Source organism: Aythya fuligula, chromosome 6 (assembly GCF_009819795.1).
Source record: "Aythya fuligula isolate bAytFul2 chromosome 6, bAytFul2.pri, whole genome shotgun sequence".
NCBI classification, from domain to species: domain Eukaryota; kingdom Metazoa; phylum Chordata; class Aves; order Anseriformes; family Anatidae; genus Aythya; species Aythya fuligula.
This window is the reverse complement of record NC_045564.1, coordinates 13,280,545-13,299,725: the sequence shown is the minus strand read 5'-3', so window position 1 is coordinate 13,299,725 and position 19,181 is coordinate 13,280,545. Positions and strand designations below refer to the sequence as shown.

Genomic DNA, 19,181 nt, shown 5'->3' with positions numbered 1-19,181 from the left:
ATCTTGGTTCTTTCTATATTCTGGTGAATATAGCAAAATCTCTTTAATGACACGGGTGTTTCTCATATGAAGGTATCTTCGGAGAGGCTTATTCTTGTCATAAGAATTATGTTTTTATCTTCTATGTATCTTCACCGATTTTGTTAGCCATGATGTATGGAAAAGTTTGTGGCTAAAGGTCTGATTTTTGAATGGTTTCTCACATCATTTATTGGTTATTTTGGAACAACATGGTATAATCCATGTTTTTAGCATGTTTTTGAAAGTAGATGTACTAGTAGTAGTACATTGTTTTCCATGTACCTCTGAACTATATTAAAAACAAACAAAAAACCATTAAAAGTAGTTTTTCTACTATGCTGTTGAACACAAGCTGAAGGCTGGAGAGAAGAGGAATTTCAACTTAATGCATTTCTATGTGAAACAGTTAAATGCTAGTGCTCTTGAGCTTACCATTAAGCTACCAGATCATTCAGTTTTCATAGCATTTATGGAATCCCTGCACTATAGAGTCTAGAGATGAAATACAGCATACTAAGAGCAGCCAATTAGGCTTCTACTTCATTTTCAGTGTTATACTGATATACATTTGAAATTAAAATGGGTGCTTGTTTCTTAAAATTGAGAGCATAAATGTAATCTGTTTGTCTTGATGGTTCTCTTCCAGATTTCCATTTACCTAGTGTAAAATAAAAACAAATTTTCTACCTGTCAGTCTTGTAAACTTGGTCTGGAGTCTGAAATGTAGTTGTTTTCTCTTCTGGACTTTTCATCACTGATAACAGTTCTTTAAACTTAAATTTTGCCTTTATCTTTCCTGTATAAGTCGCTGTAACTTAAATTAAGTTCCTATGTCCATTAGAGGCAAATTGAAATATATGTGAAGAGATAGGAGAATGTGCTTGCATCAATATCATTGATGCATGAACCACAGTAGTCTGGCTGCCTAATTATTGAATTGATTCAACCTTGCTAGCAGATATAAATACTAATAATTTTTAAAAGCTATCTTTATTTCAGGAACAAGAACATGATTAAATATATACATAGTGAGCAAGCAGTGGTACTTTACGTGGTGAAGCTCTTTAAAGTGCTGTCACGTGTTTGGCCTTTTAGAGTGTATTTTTGCAGAAGGCCTTTAGGGATGATATGTAGGAAATCCATTGTTAAATCAATTGACAGATTGTGGAACTATTCTGTCTGTTAGTTTCTGTTGGATGTTTTTGTGTGCTGTGAAACCAGATACATAGTTCTATGTAGAAACAGTGAACATTTAGTGATCTGCTCAGAGAATACTTGGAGCTTGATGAAACATGAAGCATGTGAAACAACTAAGTGTTGTCATTCTCAAGCATGAGAGAATCAGCAAAGATTTTAGAAAAGGCACCTAAGATACTGGCTTCAAATTTTCTTCTTTTTAATGAATTGTTTATTTGATGCAGGTAAGTTAATTAAACGTTACACCTGATCCTAAAACCTGTACTGGCTAGACAGAGATAGCAACCGTGGGGGAAATATGTTTTTATTAGATGGTTACTACTTGCACATTTTTTTGTGACTGATATCCTTTGTGTACTGACCACTCTGACTCAGTCTGAAGTCACAGTTTGGATGTCTTTCCATTGAGGGGTCTGGCAGAGCTGATCCCTACGCTGGGATAAGGGCTGGTAACGCTTCCTGGGTGACTTCAGAACTCGGGAAGAAATCCTCACTCTGTCTCAGCTGCTCTGAAGTGGAGGTATTGAAGTAGGCTTGGAGGCACTTTGAATAGCATATATTTGGTTAGTCCTCTTTCAAGCTGGTGTTGAAATGCTGTGTGGTGGATATGCAGACAGTGCATTTTTAAATAGAGAAATATGTATGATTATGCTTTTTTTTAATGTTATGAAAACAGATATGAACTGAAACTATTCATTTGACAAAATGTTGCTTTTGCTTGTATACAGCATACGTGCTGTTTCAAAGTAGGGAAGATTTTTTCTTATATAAGAGCTATTTTGTTCAACTTAATCTTGTGATGTCAGTTTATTGGCAGAGTGTACTGATGTTTGTCAGTACACTGAGTGTAATTCTCTTCTGCACAATTCAGGGAAAATTAACATTTTGTATTTAATTAAAAAAAAAAAAAGCATTGTAGAAGCACATGCTGTCTTCTGTGGTTTGAGGCAACACTGTTTATTTCTTTAAGCAAATATAATTTTATTCTTTCTCTGTGCCCAACAGCTGCTCTTACAGCAGTGATATCATGCCTTGCTCTGTGCAGTTTGTCACAGGTGTTGTGAGGATGCCACTGGACTTGATGGATTTTTCTCCTCTGTGGCATTTGGTTTAATCTGGTTTTAAAGAATTGTGATGATCAATTAAAGTCTACTTGTGTTCTTAAAACAAATGGCTTCTGTTCTCAGGCAAGCTAAAGGTTCGAAGATAACTTTTCATTTCAGTCAGAGTGCAGGCTTGGTATATTTTGACCTCATGACTTTAGCTTGGTATTACTTAGTTGTCCTTGATTCATGGAAATGAGCTTTGCACCAGCATAGCTGAAGTTTATCTTTATATTGCAGCAAAAACAAAACAGCAATATATTCTATGAAGCATATATATGTGTGTGTGTATGTATATATGTATATATATATATATATATATATATATATATATAAAATATATATGAAAAATACCACATATTTGTTTTACCTGTTTAGAAAACAAACCAGCCTGCCCTTCCTTTCCCTGTACTCAAAAATTTAGTAGCAGTGTAGGTACTAAATTTATGTGCATAGTAGGTTACCAAAGAGGCCCCCCCCTTCTTTCTAATAGCCCCTCTGCCTCTGATTTCCCCAGTGATTTTCTCATCCATTATTCCCTTTGCTTCTACTCCCTTTGCACTTGCTTTAATATATGTTACTTTGGGGTAAGGAATTATTCCCTTGAAAATATGATAAGTAAGGAGAAAAATATTTTCCATCACAAGTTCCACATTTTCCTGAAGTAGCTCGCCAGCCAAAATATTCATTTCCAGCCTTTTATTGCCTCAGGGACGGTTTTGGGGGATGGTGATGAATGGGGCTCAGAATGATGGAATGAATTCTATCACAAAGCTCTATACTGCTTTTTGATACTTGTTTATTCAGTGGCTTTCCTAAGATTTTCCTTATTTTACTGCTTTTGCGATGTTGCTGTTTGTGTGATTATTCATCTATTATTGTGATGCATAGCTAGCTTCAAAGGTGATATTGCTTAAAAACAAACAGAACAACCCACCTAAGTAAGCTAAATATTTGCAACTGGAGGTTTGGAAAGGATATAGGGTAATATCTTACTGAATAGCTATAGTACAGTCTCCATCAGTACAGCCTGGAACTAGGCAGTACAAAGGAGTGTGAGGGTGTGTGTGTGTATTTATAAATCTCTGTGGTGCTGCATTACGAGGTAAGAGGCAATACAGTGAAATCCTATTTAGAGTTGAAAAGGAGCCTACTAAGCTTGGCCGAATGATAGTTGGAAATTATTCAGGGTAAAAATAAGATTTCAAATAAAGGTCTTGAGGTAGACAATCATCCTTTTTTTCTTATGAAACCAAATAAATATAGTTTTACGCAGTTTTGCATTGTTCATTCACCAATAGTTTTGTTAGCTGTTTGCTTTCATATGAATGTGTTCCAGTATATGGATGAACACATCTTTACAGAAGTTGTCAATAGAAAAATTACAACTAACAGTTAAATGATTCAGCAAGTTTGCCCATTCGTTGCCACGTGGCTTTCTCATTGCTTTCTGTTTTATTTACCCTTCTAAGAGCCTCAGTTGATAGTTAATTTTTTTGGCTCCTTACTTTGAAGTGCCACTTGAGATTCTGATTGTTTCTCAAAGCAGAAATCTAGAATTTCAGCCAAGTGGAAAGGAGAGCTGTGTATTTACTTCTCCTGAATGTAGCTGGCAAAAGCTGCACCTCCCTCCCAATATGTTGCAGTTTTCACATGGACACGGTTGATGCTGATTTGTGTTTTGTTTGCTTCGTAACTCACTACTTCATTACGGGGAAGTCAGTTTACTATGGGCATCAAGTAAAAGCAGAATGTTGTGCTCACTAGATTTGAGATGAGGATGAATCTTGTACGGTATTTCTGGTCAACTCTTTTTAGCCTTCCAGCTAAAAGGGAAAAATGACCTTTCGGTGATTGTGTCTGGTCTTAACTTTCCTATAGAAACAGTTATCTTACTGTTTTAAATACTAGGATGGATTAATAAGGAATGATGATTCAGCTTCCTCACCACATAAAAACTAGGAGTACCAAACAAAATGATCATTCAACAGATTAAAAAGAAAAACATCCCCAAGCTACCTCTCTCATGAAGCGTTCAGCTCAATTCTGTAATTCAGTGTTATGGGCCAAAAATCAATGAAGTGAAGTAGAATTAGACAAATTCACAGGATGTGGCTCATCGGAGACTTAACATACGGTGGAGTGGATGCTGCTCTGATTTGGAAGTCTTTCAACTGTTTATTTATGCAAGCTGGTAGCACACGCCACTTTGTCCTTGCTTGTATGCCCCCTCCCTGAGTATTTGCTGCTGACCACAGTGAGGTGTGGGATAACGGGCTGGCCGGGTGCTTGGCCACACCAGGTATTAACTTACCTACGTGTATTCTTATTGCTCCTCGAAACCTCACCGGACACCTTGAATTGCAGAAGTTTCACTACTTTATCTTAACGTCTTTTTTTAAACTGGCAGGAATAAGTTTGACATTTGAGGCTAAAATTGGTTTACTGTCACCAGAATACAACAGTCTTAATAGGAATTACTTTCAAGGAAAGATTAAAAAAAATAGAATGAAATTTTTATTTAGATCACATATATATTTATATCGTATATGTAGAGCACAAGCCATGTTTACATATTACAGAAAAGTATATTAATGCCTTAAATTGTTATACTCCTTTCAAATACCTACCATTAAGATATTCAAAAATACATTTCAGTGTTCCACTGCCAGCAATAAAATGCTACCAAAGTGATATTCAGGCTGTACAATTTAGCTGCCAAAGTTTTTAAAGAAAGTCAAGCCATTGAACTGTGGAAAAGTCACTGCCTAAGCACCTGTAACTGATGCTAGCTGAAGTGCTAAACCAGCTTTTGGCAGCATGGCCTCTTTTGCAGGTGCAGAGAGTATTTTTTTTGTGTCAGTTTATTCAACTAGTACAGTTCATTAAGTATTTCATTTGAAGTTGAGAAATGGGTTGGGAATTGAAATAGAAGAAATGCTTATTTTCACCTTTCAATCTGTGAATAAAAATGAGGTGCGAGAGCCTGAGATCTATTAGCTTTAAAATCTTGTAGGATATATTAGCCTAAAATGATTGATTTAAATTCAGATAATATGCTGTTCAAAAAAGCCAGTCTGTTTAGTAAGATGAATGCTTTTTGCTGTGTCCAGCATGTTGTAAGACTAACAAGAAACCATTTTTATTGGCGTTTTTAAGAATATGTAAAGTTTAGTTTCCATTTACATGTGAATGCTATTTGGAAGAGATTACTTTAAAAATAAAATTTAAAAAAAAAGGAAGGAAAAGTCATGTGTGCTTAGGGAAGTTATATTATAACAGAAAATAGATTTTTTTGTTTGTTTCCAATGATAACTTAAAAGAGACAAAATGATTGCAGCTGCTCTGATTTTTAATCCCCCTGCCCAAAGCAGGGAGCAGGAGGGTGTGGATCAGCTGGTGGGTGCCCGATGCTGGCGTGGGTCAGACGGGGGCTTCACTAGAGAAGAGCAAGAGGAGCCAGGCCTGTAGTGGTGAGTGCTGGCTCTTGTCAGCAGTGCTGCTGTGCTCTCACAAAGCTCATCAGTCGGCCCAGCAAGGGTAAGAGTCATGAGTTTTGCTAGAATCCAGGCTGGCAAAACCCACGTCTTCCTGCTGCAGGCAACGTGATTGATCCCCATGCTGGGGGATGCTGCTGCGGCTCCCTCTGCTCTGCCCCGTCTCGTGCCAGTTGTTTCATGAGGCACCATTTCTCACAACAGCAGCTCCAAAGAAATGTCCTTCTGGTCGGTCAACAACTGTAGGAACAGTTCTTGTGTTTTGTAAATAAAATCTGACTTCATTTTTTCCATTGTGTGCAAACAGGGAAAAGCATTCTGTTGAAATCCATGGCACCCAGGAACACCACCCCAAAACATCTGTTTTTATAGACTTTACTGGGTTTTACTTGCAGTTGGCTGCTTTTGTTTTCCTTTGTAAGAAAAAGCACTCTTTCTTTAGAGTGATGGGGAAATACCTTGCTCTGCATTTGCAGATTTAAGTCACTTGTCTTGCTGTTACATCACCGTAGTTTGTTAATCTAATCTTTTATCCATGGGAATTTAAAAAACGCAGTATGTACCTCAGGCAGAACTGATAGCTGTAGGTCTTTGATTTTATTGCTGTTGTGAGCAATTTGAGTTAGTTTTAAACATAAAGTCACACTGTCAGAGCATTATATAGTTAATAACAATAATAATAAAAAAGTGGTGCTGTCCTGTCACAAAGTAGAATGCAGAAGGTAATGTCAGGTACACTTTAAGTACATGGCAGAACCATTATGTGGTGCCTCAGGTGGTGGTAAGCAATAAATCTGAGGGTGACCGAATTTCCTCAGGCTGATGACTTAGAGCTCTCAGAAAGCCCTGACCAGCAGAGCTGTCTGCATGCCTGCTAACGTGAAATGTCTCTGACAAAGAGAAGAAAAATGGTCGTATATTAACGACCTTTCCTGTATTTAAGTATAAATTACTATCCTGCTCGTAATGTTGTGTTGTGAGTTCCTGAATTGTTTGGCAGGGCCAGTTTAAAAGTCATTCTGACTCTCTACTTAGGCTGTTGTGTGGCAGTGGTTGGCATGTCGGGGATCCTCCAGCCCATAGCTGTCTGTGTTGAGGGGCAATTTCCCACGTATGTCTGTACGGATGTACCACTTACAGTGCTTTGCTTCAAAGCTGGCTTGAAATTTTGTTGAGATTTGTTCAGAAGGAGCTCTAAAAAATATTTTGACACACATTCAGGTGTGAGAAAGTAATTTGTCTGTCTGTCCTGGCGAGTGTAATGTGGAAGCAGGCAGAAGAGTAATTGTCATGGGTATGGCCTTTGGCACCTGACAGCTTGATCCACGTGTGATGGACAGCGTTTTTCCCACCCTAATCAGTATTTTTATATGCAGGAGCAGAATTTAAAATTATGACTTTAACTGTGTGGGTGATTGATTGTAAGCTTCTTGCTGCCCACTTACGGTATTTCATCCAAGTGTATCCTTAGTTCTTCTTAAACATAGTTCTTCCCCGCTGGGTGGCTAAACAAATAGACCTCACAGTATTTTAGGGAGTTGCAATGGATGCAGTTATACACACGTGCATATATTGCCTATGTTCCTCAATCTGGCAGCCTACCCAAAAGTCACCTTAGTGTGTTTGCACCCAAAACCATCAAAATCAATTTTTAATATGTAATTTAGACTGCATTATAGATAGCACAGCCTACAGAAAATGCTAGTGGGTGAAAAACTCCAGTTGTCTTTATTGGTTTTCTGAATTTGGCCCTGTGACAGCAGCCTGCAGCCTGAATCCCAGAGAAGAAAAGGGTTTCAGCTAGATGTAAATTGTGCTTTCCTGGGCAAGGAGACTTGAAAGCAAAAGACAATAAAGGAAGGATTGGAATTGTCCTGTTTGCGCTCCTGGTCACTCCGGGCGATACTTTGCTATCTAGATGTAGGCATCAATTTGCTGCCAGAACTCAGAACCTAGAGACCTTGAAGAGTTTGGGGGGACCCCAGGAGGGACAGCTGCAGCTCCAGACACCCCCAACTACACTGGGGTCCTGAACTCCAAACCTTGTGTTATTTGTCTGAGATTGCCCGGTGCTTCTATACCCACAGTTAGGCAGCCACCTTCTAACCTGAAACGCTAACTTTTTTTTGATCCACTGAAGGGTTCAAATGCTGTGAAGTAAGGCAGAAGGCACTCCTGTTCAGGGAAGGTGTTAACATCTCTGTATGGCTTCTTAGTAAAATTAAAAACAAAATAAAATAAGAAAATAGGATTACATCTGGCCTAGAGATGCTTCTTTTGCCATTGTGTTGATGCAAGCTTTCAGTTTTTAATTGTGCACAAATGGCAGAACTTCCCTTCTGTTTTTTCTAATGTAACCAATTTAAGTCTAAGTGTGGTTTCTACCATATGCTTGTTTCAACCATATTTGCAGTTAAAAAAAAATATTTCCAAAACATAAGAGTTCAGGGAAAATACACTGTTAACCATGAATCTGTGTAGATACTAATCTTTGAAGGTGATGCTAGCAAAAGGAAAAAGGGTTGCTCTGCATGGCTTGAAGCTCAGTGGTGCAGAGATTTGCTTAAAGAAGGGAAATGGTGGGACTTTATCCTCAGCTTTGTCAGAGAGGATGCACTGTGAGTAAGGCTGCCCATGCACACACGGTATGTGCTGTGGTGCTGTGCTAGAAGGTACCCTGCAAATTTTGACAAGGAGGGAAGTGCCCCCGATGTAATTGAGGTTAAAAGCTGTTGTCATGAGAATAAAATTTGAGTTTGGCTCGTGTGTTTGAACGTCCGCTGTCTGCGGCTTACTGCTGCAATGCAGCAAGATGAGGATAACTTATTTTTTAAACCAGGTTCCTAAGTTTAAAGTACAAAGTGCTGCTCTGCAGTAAAACAGCGGTGCTTATAAATAGCGTGTGTGTATGATCAACTTGGTGTGCAGAAAGGAGAGTGTTTTCTGTGTTTCATCATTCAGGGAAAAGAAATACTTCTTTTGTCTTAGCTCACAATGGTTATTATAAATGTTCAGCCCGAACGCCAGAGCATAGGTAGAATAGTGCAGAAATGCAACACGACAAAAGGAAAGCAATAAGGAAAAGAAAATATTGTTTCCTGAGAAAAGAAAGCAGATGGGGGTATCTCCTAAGTAAACTTCTCTCTAGTGTCTATAATAAATGGCATGAGTGATGGTTTTCCATTACCTTTTGCTCATATCTAAGGAGGGCAGTGACGAACAAATTAAAGGTATATGTATGACGGGCATGGGCCACGTATGTGGTGCGTGTTGTCAGGGTGCTTATCTATGTGTGCAGTTTGTTATTCACTATGCAAATCTTGTGACCAATGTTAGTACTGCCTCTGTCACTGTGCAGCATTGCATGGCCAGCCCGTGGTATGAGCTGGGACTGCACAGGAGTCAAACTGTACATCTCTGATTATGGTCCCTTCCAGTGACCTTCCTGAAAAGAGACTTCTTCAGGGTAACACATAGCAGGTAAACACAACTTTTGCTCCCATGCTATGCTTTGGACTTTCAGGTTAATAGCCAGTTACTGTGTTTTGATGGGACTCCTGAAAGAATAACCAAATCAGTGTCTGCTTTTGTCCTAGCTTACTTTAATTGCAAGAATGATCTTTTTTATTTATTATTTTGGGTCATGATTAAATATTCCTCACGGTATGTTGGTTATGGTTCTGTGGTCTTTTACTGAATTGGAAAGAAGATTCTCATGGTCACTGCTGGTGACTGATGTCGCAGAACGGGTATGGCACTGAACTGGTTTTGGAACCATGTTGAGGGTATTTTTAAGGCCTTATTATTTTACATGCTCTATTTATTTCCTGTCTTCTAGTTAAATGCAGGCACTTTTTAAAAAAACAAAAAAAAAAACAAAAAACAACTGAGTTACTGTTCATATCTCCCCACGGGAAAAGAAAGAAATGAGAAGAGTGGTTGGGATGATGGCTTTGAGAGTATAAGTAGCAGTGTATTTGAATTTGGAATATGGCTTATTCAGTTGTGAAAGCTGCAAATAAAATGCCAATGCGGCTGGCTTTCTGATAGTTCAGCAAGAGCATTTCTCTGCAGAGTTTATATCAAAAGGATTTGGAGATTACATTATGCTGAATGATACAAGTGTCTCAAGATCTGTTTTCAAACAGTTGTATTGAAGAGTAACTAAAAATTGGATGCAGGTCACCAGACACTGTGTTCATACAGGGAAAGAATGATTTGAAAGAGAAAGAGTAAGTATTTATTGTACTGAAGGAGTATCTTAAAATCCAACACTTTTTGGCTTTAGTTTTTATGTGCAAATAATAAAATGTTTGTGTATCTAACTAAACTGGAACTGCTAAATGGGACTGCTAATGTACAGCTGGACATTATTTGATTAACCTAAAGCTGAGGTATTGCTTTGAGGTTTTTTTTTTTGTTAGTACAGCGTGATGGAATCACTTGCTGTATGGGTGTTTGACTTACCCTAATAAAAAAATGAGTATATAATTACATTGATGCTTATGGTTTTTAAAATGTATTATTAAATATAGGTCTGCTGTTTCCATGTATGAGCACTACTCACCACAGAAGGGGGAAGTATCTATAATGCTCAGTGACACTGCTGATGTATGGTAATCATACTTTATTGCTATACTGATATTAAAGTCACTGTTGTACCACTAAATAATCCATCCTAAAAGGCAAAGATGTGATGAATTACAGACAAAAGAATAAGATACAGTTTCTGCTGAGATTTGGAATGAGTCACATATTAATAGGGCAGAATTGGCATAGATAGGAAGACACAAGGCTCAAAAACCTAAAGCTGTCTAACAGGACTGTAAGAAAATGCAGAGGCATGCTGGACAATGTTTTGCATATGAGGAGAGGCAAGGCTGTATTGAATTGGCGAAGAGTTTTTAAAATAAATAAATAAATAAAAGGTCAGCTGGAACAAGGAAATAGGAACAAACTGGAGTTTGCAGATGAGTGCTGTTGGCCCATATCTGTATTTGCATGGGCAAGGAACTGGTCAATTGTCTTGTTTTGTGGAACCTCTTCCACTGGTGAAGCAGCCCTGGCTTGAAAGGAAGGAGGGGAGCTTCAGTGAACCTCATCTGAGGGGACAGCAGGATTGCAAGCAGTGCACCAGGACTGGAGTTAGAGGGGTCCAGAGTTGTGCACGGGGTTTGTGTCCAGGGAAGCCATTTGTTTAGCTGAACATCATGCAGAAAATGTTATTCTAAGTATTGAAGTCAGAAAATGAATAATGGCATTAAATTGCATGTGTAATTAAAATATTGGTTAAAGATGTGATTCATCTCTGGGGTGTATTGTAGAAGAGAGTTATTAAAATTCAACTACCTAAATTTGGAAGGTTTGCGCCATTTTAGAATAGAAATAGATATTTGCACGTGTTTGTAGTGTTGGGCCCAGAAGGATAAAGTGCCAGCAACTAGACAGAGCTCAGGTTTTGATAAGGAAGGAGGAAAAAAAGTCCTCATCTGTAAAGAAGCCATTTGCTGAAGTAAAGGGTTAAAGAGGCTTCTGGGTTTTAGCCATTTTAAGGACCAATTCAGGCTGGGCCTTCAACTCTCTTATCACACGGGCTTAGAGGGAAAGCAAACCACGTGGAGAGGAGCAACGTTTGAGTTGAGGGATTTGGTTTCCCTTTGACTACTGGCAACTTCAGACAGCGGCACAAAATGGCCATTTCTTGGGATCGGTCTGTTTCTTCAGAATCTTCTGGTGAAAATGTGCATAGCTTGTGATACCAAGACGAAGATCACTCAGACCAGAAAAACATTTTCACCTTCTGATTTTTGAGCATTCATGCAATGCTAGGACTCAAATTTAAGGCTGTTTTGCTCTTCCTATTGATTTCCTGCATAAGTGGAGATCAGAGAGATTGCCTGGGTATAAAAACTGTTGCTTATTGTGAGTAAGGGCAAGAACATCAGATGTTCTGGTCATTCCTCAGCATCAGGTGCCTGGATTTGTTTCAATTGTAACTACAGTGAAGACAAAAATTTTGCTGAGATTGAATGTAGTACAGTTGCTGCTGCATGGTTAAGTGTCCCTCTAATGAGGAAACTTTATTGCATGTTCAAACTTCTATTATAGATCCAGCGATTATGGCTGCCATCAGTCCCAGCCACTGTAATTAATATTATAACTGTCAGTTATAATCTTTTTTTCACTTGCAAAATTTGGAAAATCATCTGAGAACAATGTTCTCTGCATTTTTTATTCGCCTAGGGACAAATTATTTTGGAAAGACTTGGAAAAAAAAAAAGTCATTTTTATTTAATTTTGGATAACATGCGAGTTTCCTTTCTCATGTTACTAAAGGTGTTTCCCCTCTCTCCTCAACTGGAGTTTTTTTTTTATGGCACCAGTGTGTTCTGGTAATGGGACAGCTGTGCCACCACAAGCTGCTGACTGGTCTTTGAGGTTGCTCCCAGGCAGCACACGAATAGGCACGAGTAGCTGGTGAGTCTAATTGGAAATTAGAGTTATCCACTTGTCCTTCAGCTGCCCTTCAACCCAAAAAACAGTGGCTGGTCTGTCATTTACATGCATCTATTTGGGAAGGCAAAGTAGTAATGCTGCTACTTTGTAGTAGTGCAAGAGGCAACTGTGTCTTGTGAGCTCATGGAAATAAAATTTATGACCCAGCGTATTGTCATAGCATTGTTTTCAAAGTGACTTTCCGTACAGGCTGAATGTGGGCTTGTATAATTGGTAGGGGAGAGAGCAGCAGTTGCTCAGTGTGGTTTCTGGAGATACCCAGGGAGAAAGTAAGAGACTTCACTGAGACTGTGAGTCCCCAGTTTTCAGGGCCTAATGCAAAACTGCACAATGAGAGCTGTCCTTAGTGTGAAGTGGAAAGCTTTGGAGTCTGTTCTGGTCTGGTGGAATAGCCACTGCCAGTTGTAGAAACTAGTAGTACTAGTCCAATTCTGCGTGTTTGCAGTCATTCTCGATATCAAGAGTATAGTTTCCATCTCAGAACTTGATAATACATGTGGTTACCCATAACTGCAAATCTTTGTTTTTTTCCAAGAACATGTTTTTCTCATTTGACAGCAGTTTTTATGTAATTTATCAGGTCACGGATAAAAATCTATATAACAGAGCTTGAAATCATCTAATTTCTGTAGCTCAGCACATCCTAAATAGCACAATTTCATCAAATCCAGTAATTCACCAGATGGGTATTGGCACAGGGAAGTTTGTATTTGACCACTGTACACCTCTCCATTAGACTACCTGGAACTCTTCCTTGTTTTCCTGCAGTACTGTTGACCTGTTGCTGTTTATTTTGTCTCTCAGGCATGCCGCTTCTGGTACGAAGGAGCAGTGATCCAGCTTTGGGCCCCCCTGCTGACTTTCACCCAAGTGCTTCTCATCCCAGTGACCACAGTCTCAAACATGTTACAGCAGTAAGTGTCCACTTCACTCATCTTTTTATTTGAGCAAAAACTGTTCTTACCTGTTGGTACACAGCTGTTTTATAAGCTAAATGTGTTTGGATCTAAAGCAAAGTGCATCATACTCGTTTTCTGTGAAGGAGAGAATTTATCCTCTGCATAAAATGGGTGATACAGTCATTTAGATGATATAGTCAATTAACAGTGGTTCACTTTTCTCAGTACAATATTTACATAAAGCTTAATGGTGACATAAGGCACCATTGTGCTTTTAGGAATTGTTTCTTTGTTTGGCATTTTATTGTCCAGTTTATCATTGCTTAGCGGGAAAAAAATGTACTCACTTTTAATACGCATCACCAGTCTTGAACCTCTTTATGCTTCCCTTGCCTTTTTCATGACATTTTTGCCTTCCTTTGACGCGCTGCTACTATTCTGCATGGTCTCTTCTTTCTCCCATGTCTCTGTTTTACAATCTTACTCTTCCCTTCTGAGGACAAACTCAGGTGCAGCATTGTCACTACTACGTACAGAAGCAAACCCATAATTGATGGGGATGCAGTAACTCTTAATTGGACATTATTGCAGGCTGTTTCTGATCTTCTGAAAGTGATACTGTGTTGGTGACACTTAGGCCATATTCTTTACTTTGCATTTTTAAGGCCTGAAGCTTTGTGTTTGCTTGTGGGGAAGGTGTTCCTTTATTACATGCAGAAAGGTAAAATTGTGTTGAATTTGTAAATGTGTCGGCTGGGATATGTATGTGTATCAAGCAGAACAGAGCTTTTTGGTAGATTTGATATTTGCCTAGAAAGCTCTGCTGGGTCTGCTTCTGCACTGCTTTATGCCAAATGAACACTGGTTTAATTGATGTTGCAGATGCACCTGCATTTTCTTTCCTAGTGAAACTTCTGTTTTTTCCCCTTTTCCTTCCCTGATCCGGTCCCTGTCCCCACTTGTTGGAACTGATCTGTATCACTCCTACTTCCACATGCTCAAACAAAAAGGAAAAAACAAAACCCCAGCTTCCTCATTTGGCATGGGGAGATGTTTCAGCCTCGATCGTAGCTCGTTAATGCTGTAAGAATCCATGAACAGCTGTATTGGCGCATTAGGGAGAAAGGAGGAGCGAAATAGAAAAGTAACTAATGCTGGAGGTGGGAACCAGTTCAGCTGAAGATCTTGCATTTAAGACCATATCTTCCTTTAGTTTCACAAGAACAAGGTAAGTTTTTTTTTAAAAAAAAAAAAAAAGTCAGGTGACTTGCATCTAAATGAATCTAAATGACATTTTATGGGTCTCAGTGTTGACTGGAATTCTGAAGACCAACACACGATTTTAGGTCGACTGTTCGTTGTTTCTCTTTGGTCAGCTTTGGGCACATCCAAATGCCTAGTGTGCATCCGGTTTTACAGTGTTATTTACTGTTATTTGCAGAGTGGTGCAATTTAAAAATGCTCTTGACTCTCCAAGTACATTATGGTGTTTTAGGGGCTTCACGTAAATGATGTGCTGTGTCATTTGTCAGAGAGCTGAGAGGTTTTTCTTGAGGTGTATGCTGCCAGCGCTTACATATTCAAGAAATGCTGGCTTAGTCTGATAAATTGAAGTACAAAGAAGAGTTCTGTAATGTTGCAAAAAAGTTTGCAAAGTTGAGAAATTTGTCAAATGAGCATATTAGTGCTGATTCTGGTATTTCATAACTTGAACAAAAACAGACAAAATGGTGAAATCATTTATTTCATTCCAGAAAATATTTTATGTTATGTTGTTGACTATCAGGGAGAGAAAGACATTTTCTGTTTTGGTTGTTTTTTTGTTTTTTTTTTTAATGTTAGCAGCAGTAAGCCCTTTTAATGCAATTATATGGGGACTCCAGTTGTATCTGTAGGCTGAAGGCTCACACTGCTTCACTGAGTTGTATCAGTACACAAGACTCCTCTAGGCCTAAACGAAACCTCTGTGCCTAAAAGACAGAGCATCCCTCTGTCAACTATAGGGTTAACAGCAAAAGCTGGACAGCTAGCAAGAGTGAGGAAGGTTCTCAGATTTTGAAATGTTGTGTAAGTGGGGGAAAAAGTCCCAGAAGGTTGAAAGTTTTTATTGTTAAAATGAAAATCTGTTACAGCAAAACACGTTACACCAGCTCTTATTTTTGCAACAGTACTATTTCTAAAACTCTCATCGCCAATCATACTGAAATATGCTTTGGCATAATGTATTGGGAAGCATAAAAAGCTTAAATAACTTAAATTAAGTACAGATTGTTTTAAAACACAAGGAAGAATTGATATTTGACAAATGAAAAAACATGGCACAAACAGCTCTGCATTTTGAATATAGCTGTGCTCTTTCACACAAGCTTTAAAGGGGTATTTAGAGAAATTTCTTTTGTTCTGTATATTGCAGCTGAAACATTAAAACTATTACTACATTTTCTTTGCCACATGTTTTTTTCTAATTAAGCTGCTTGTGAACATTCATATGCAAGTTGGAAGAATCAGAACTATGAGTAGTGTAAACTACCTTCAGTATACACAGTAAAAACTACATATTTGTATTATTTATGCCACTGCTATCTTAGTTTCAAATATAAAATTGTATCTGTGTTCTATAATTCACTTGGTTGTTCTTAGCACTTTGGGAATTTTGGTGTTTGATACCTACAGAACTGTTAGTTTGGTATTATGTAGAAATGCTCATGGTTATGCTGTCTTACATGATGTGTATGGATAGTAGGTGGTCAGGTTTTTAAGAGGTGATTGTCATATGAACATCAAGGCAACACTGGTTTGTCTCCAGGTGAGTGCAAGGCAGATGTGCAGTAGAGTAATGCATCAAGTAAAATTGATTAATTTCTTATCCTATTGCACAACAAACATGCAATAGGGTAAGAAAACTGCTGCCTGGTCCAGGAGAACTGGATGGACCTGACGAACCATTTGAGCAGTACACAGTATTTATAGAATCTAATCAGAGTTCATACTCTGTTTTCAAATGTTGTCCTGGTGTATATTCAGAGGAAGGCAGTCTCATGCCATATTACAATTACCAAAAGGAAGTGTCTTTTGAGTGACCAGGGAGCTTGAGATGAATTTAAGCCATTCGTTCACGTTTTCCTCTGATACTTGTTTTGTCTTAGCTATAGTTTTAGCCCCAATTTGCAAAATGTTTCTAGATCAGTCAAAATCTGATCGTGAAGTCCAGCATCTGTTCTCTCAGACTGGAAGTCATTTAACAGATGGTACGGAATCTGAGTCTCTCGTTTCATCCAGACCTTCCCTTCCTTATCGTGATAGCTGCCACAGAAAAATCTAGAGACTGTAATCAGGGAAAAAGGGGGATAGCAAAAATCCAAATATGCTATCAAAGAAGAGGTATTTCTTACTGAATTTGTTAATTTACGAAGGCAGCTGTTAACCTCTTCTGACTAGTCACGATCGTAGTGCCCTGGCCAGGCTTTCAGAAATGCGGACTCCCCCCTGCCTCTCCAGAGGGGACTTCAGGGAAGAGCAGTCAGCGTAATGTACTCCTCTGCAAAACTCTGTGCCCAAAGCTTTGCTCTGGCAATAGCTAAGTATTGGCCCAGCAGCTTTTTGGCTGTGAGTGTCCTGGCTTCAGGCTGTCTGGTTGGCAGCAGACGTGAAGCCTTCTCCTGGGGACCCCCCTCAGAGTGAGGCCACGCTGCGGGACTGAGGCGGTCGAAGCCTTTGGGATGGAGGAAGCCTGCTTTTGCCTCCGGCCGTTCCCTCAGCCCTTGCCCAGCGTGCCTCAGGGAGCAGAGCTGGATTTTGGTGCTGGCTGCCCAGGCCCGGCTGGAGGCCACTGCCCAGGCACCAGTCAGGTGCTGATGGGGCGTGCAGTTGGGTTCACCATTGAACTTTCTAGGGAGGAGATCACGTTTTGCTGCTTTTCCTCAGTCTAGTTCGGCAGTACTGAACCGTAGTAATTATCGTGGTCTAATTAAAACATCTGAACTTCCCTTTCTGGAGCTATTACTTCTGTTTGTCTCTGCTTAGGGGCAGACTTCTCCACTCTCTTAAAACTCACGACGGATGAAGTCTTAGCCTGAGTGTGGTCCCTTTTAAGTTGATGGGAGTTCTGCATTAATTTAGGAGGGATGAGTATTTCACCTCCTCTTGCTAACCTGCTGATTATCATGGGGCTGCCACATTCTGGATGACCTCCTTTTCTTCTATAGTTGCATGTTTCTTCAATAAATACTTGGGTTAACTTGGAGTTAATCAATAGGAATGGCTGATTAAATTGCATTTATCCATACTTAAGGCTACAATGAGATGTAGGATCAATTGAAGAGCTGCTCCAGCAGCTCTGTCCAGTTTCCATTTTTACCTAAAAGTGACTTGAAATTGACCGTATTTTATGCATTGTGGACATATAATTTGCAATTTTGTATAAGGTTCATATATAATCAGAACATTTTTATGTTTCAAGCCCTTGTTAAAAAGGGTCGAAACCTGCCCTGGTTCTTCTGGCCATTAATTGTGTTTGTAACATATTACCCTTTCTGATTAAGAGTCTGCAGATTAGCATAATGTGAGCGTGTGTAGGGATGCAGCTCCACAGCTTGTTCCTTTTGCACGCTGTTTTATGTGCGTATGTAAACATGAAGTCATACCACAATCAGAGCTTGGTTTCGAGGTAAAGGTTATCAATAGTACTTTCAAAATGTTTGGGTGTTTCATGGTAAGTAAAAGCTAAAAATATTGTTTCATCTAATCAGGCTGTTTAAAAGCAAGGCAGGGCACGAAAGGTCTCTCTTGGCTCAGTGCTGGAGGGCTCAGCGCTGGAGCAGTGGTTGTGGGTTTGTACCTTGATGATGTAATGCCTGAAATCCAATGCTTTTGATGTGTTATAATTAGGCAACAAATAAAGCAGGAGTGGAAACGCATCTTAGGTGTTACAGTGCTTGTCTCAGGGTAGAAGGAAGACTCTTTCACTGAAGTGACGTGGTTTCAGTCAGTCTTTCAGACCAGGGAGGTATTGAAGTTCTAGAAGGCATTCACTTATTTTCTAGTGAAGTTTTCCCATTAATATTTTAGCTCCTGCTCTTGAAATTTCTGCTGTGTAGAACTGAACCCCAGATTTGGGGAGACTGGAAAGAACTTGCTGTCATTCACCTGGGAGGTTCTGAACAGTGCCGGGTTTTGAAAGGCAATCCTGATCTGGGAGAATCCATTTTTTAAAGCAATTGCCGTGTGCCTGTTTATGCTGCGCGACTTCTCATCAGCGCGAGAGCCAGCCAGCGCATCGCTCTTGATGTCTGATTAGCTGATCAGAGGGACGTCTGCAGCCGGGGAGCTCTGAAGTTGTTGGAGCGAGGCGCTGCACAAACCGGAGCTGCGTGGCAGCCGTACGCCGCGGCAAACCGCGCCTCCTCGAGCCTTTCATAAATCCCGCTACGCAGCTAGCTGAGGGCTGTCAAATTAACAAAAGCCATTCCTCCCTGAGTCTCTCTGTTGTTTTTCCACCCTGTGCTGCTTTCCCCCCACTGCCTTTGTAGCGTGTGCCGTGGCATTTTGCATCAAAAGGAAATTACTGTACACTGTAGAGGAAAAACTAAGAAATCTAAACGAAATATTTGTAGTGCTTCAGAGCACTGAATTGATCATCTGAAACAGGACAGAAGTGCCCTGTAGTAATTTCCTTTTTGGCGTGCGCAAAGAGGTATGTGCGGGGGAAAAAGACTTCTTTGTGCTTCCTTGCACGGCTTACCCTTCAGAACAAGTGCATTGTTTTACCTGTATTGTGCAAGGTGAGCGGTGGGTGTAATTTACATATTTTTATTTGAGAAGGATAAGTAGACTTTGTGATTTCTTTTAATAAGGCTTAATGATGACTGTTCTGTGACGTTAATATACTATATAAATTATCAGTAATAATGGTACAATCAGTAAAATGTTATTCATTGTTAATGTGTTGC

The 19,181-nt window shown here is 39.4% G+C and overlaps 1 protein-coding gene across 1 annotated transcript in view; it reads left to right on the top strand.

The window, feature by feature from the left end:
* Positions 1-19,181, top strand: part of LOC116490626 (partitioning defective 3 homolog B-like) — a 160,751-nt gene that overhangs the window by 118,218 nt on the left and 23,352 nt on the right. Inside the window, exon 4 of the mRNA XM_032190006.1 lies at positions 13,139-13,248. Within this exon, the coding sequence (XP_032045897.1) occupies positions 13,139-13,248 (110 nt within the window). The remainder of the gene's footprint in view (positions 1-13,138; positions 13,249-19,181) is intronic.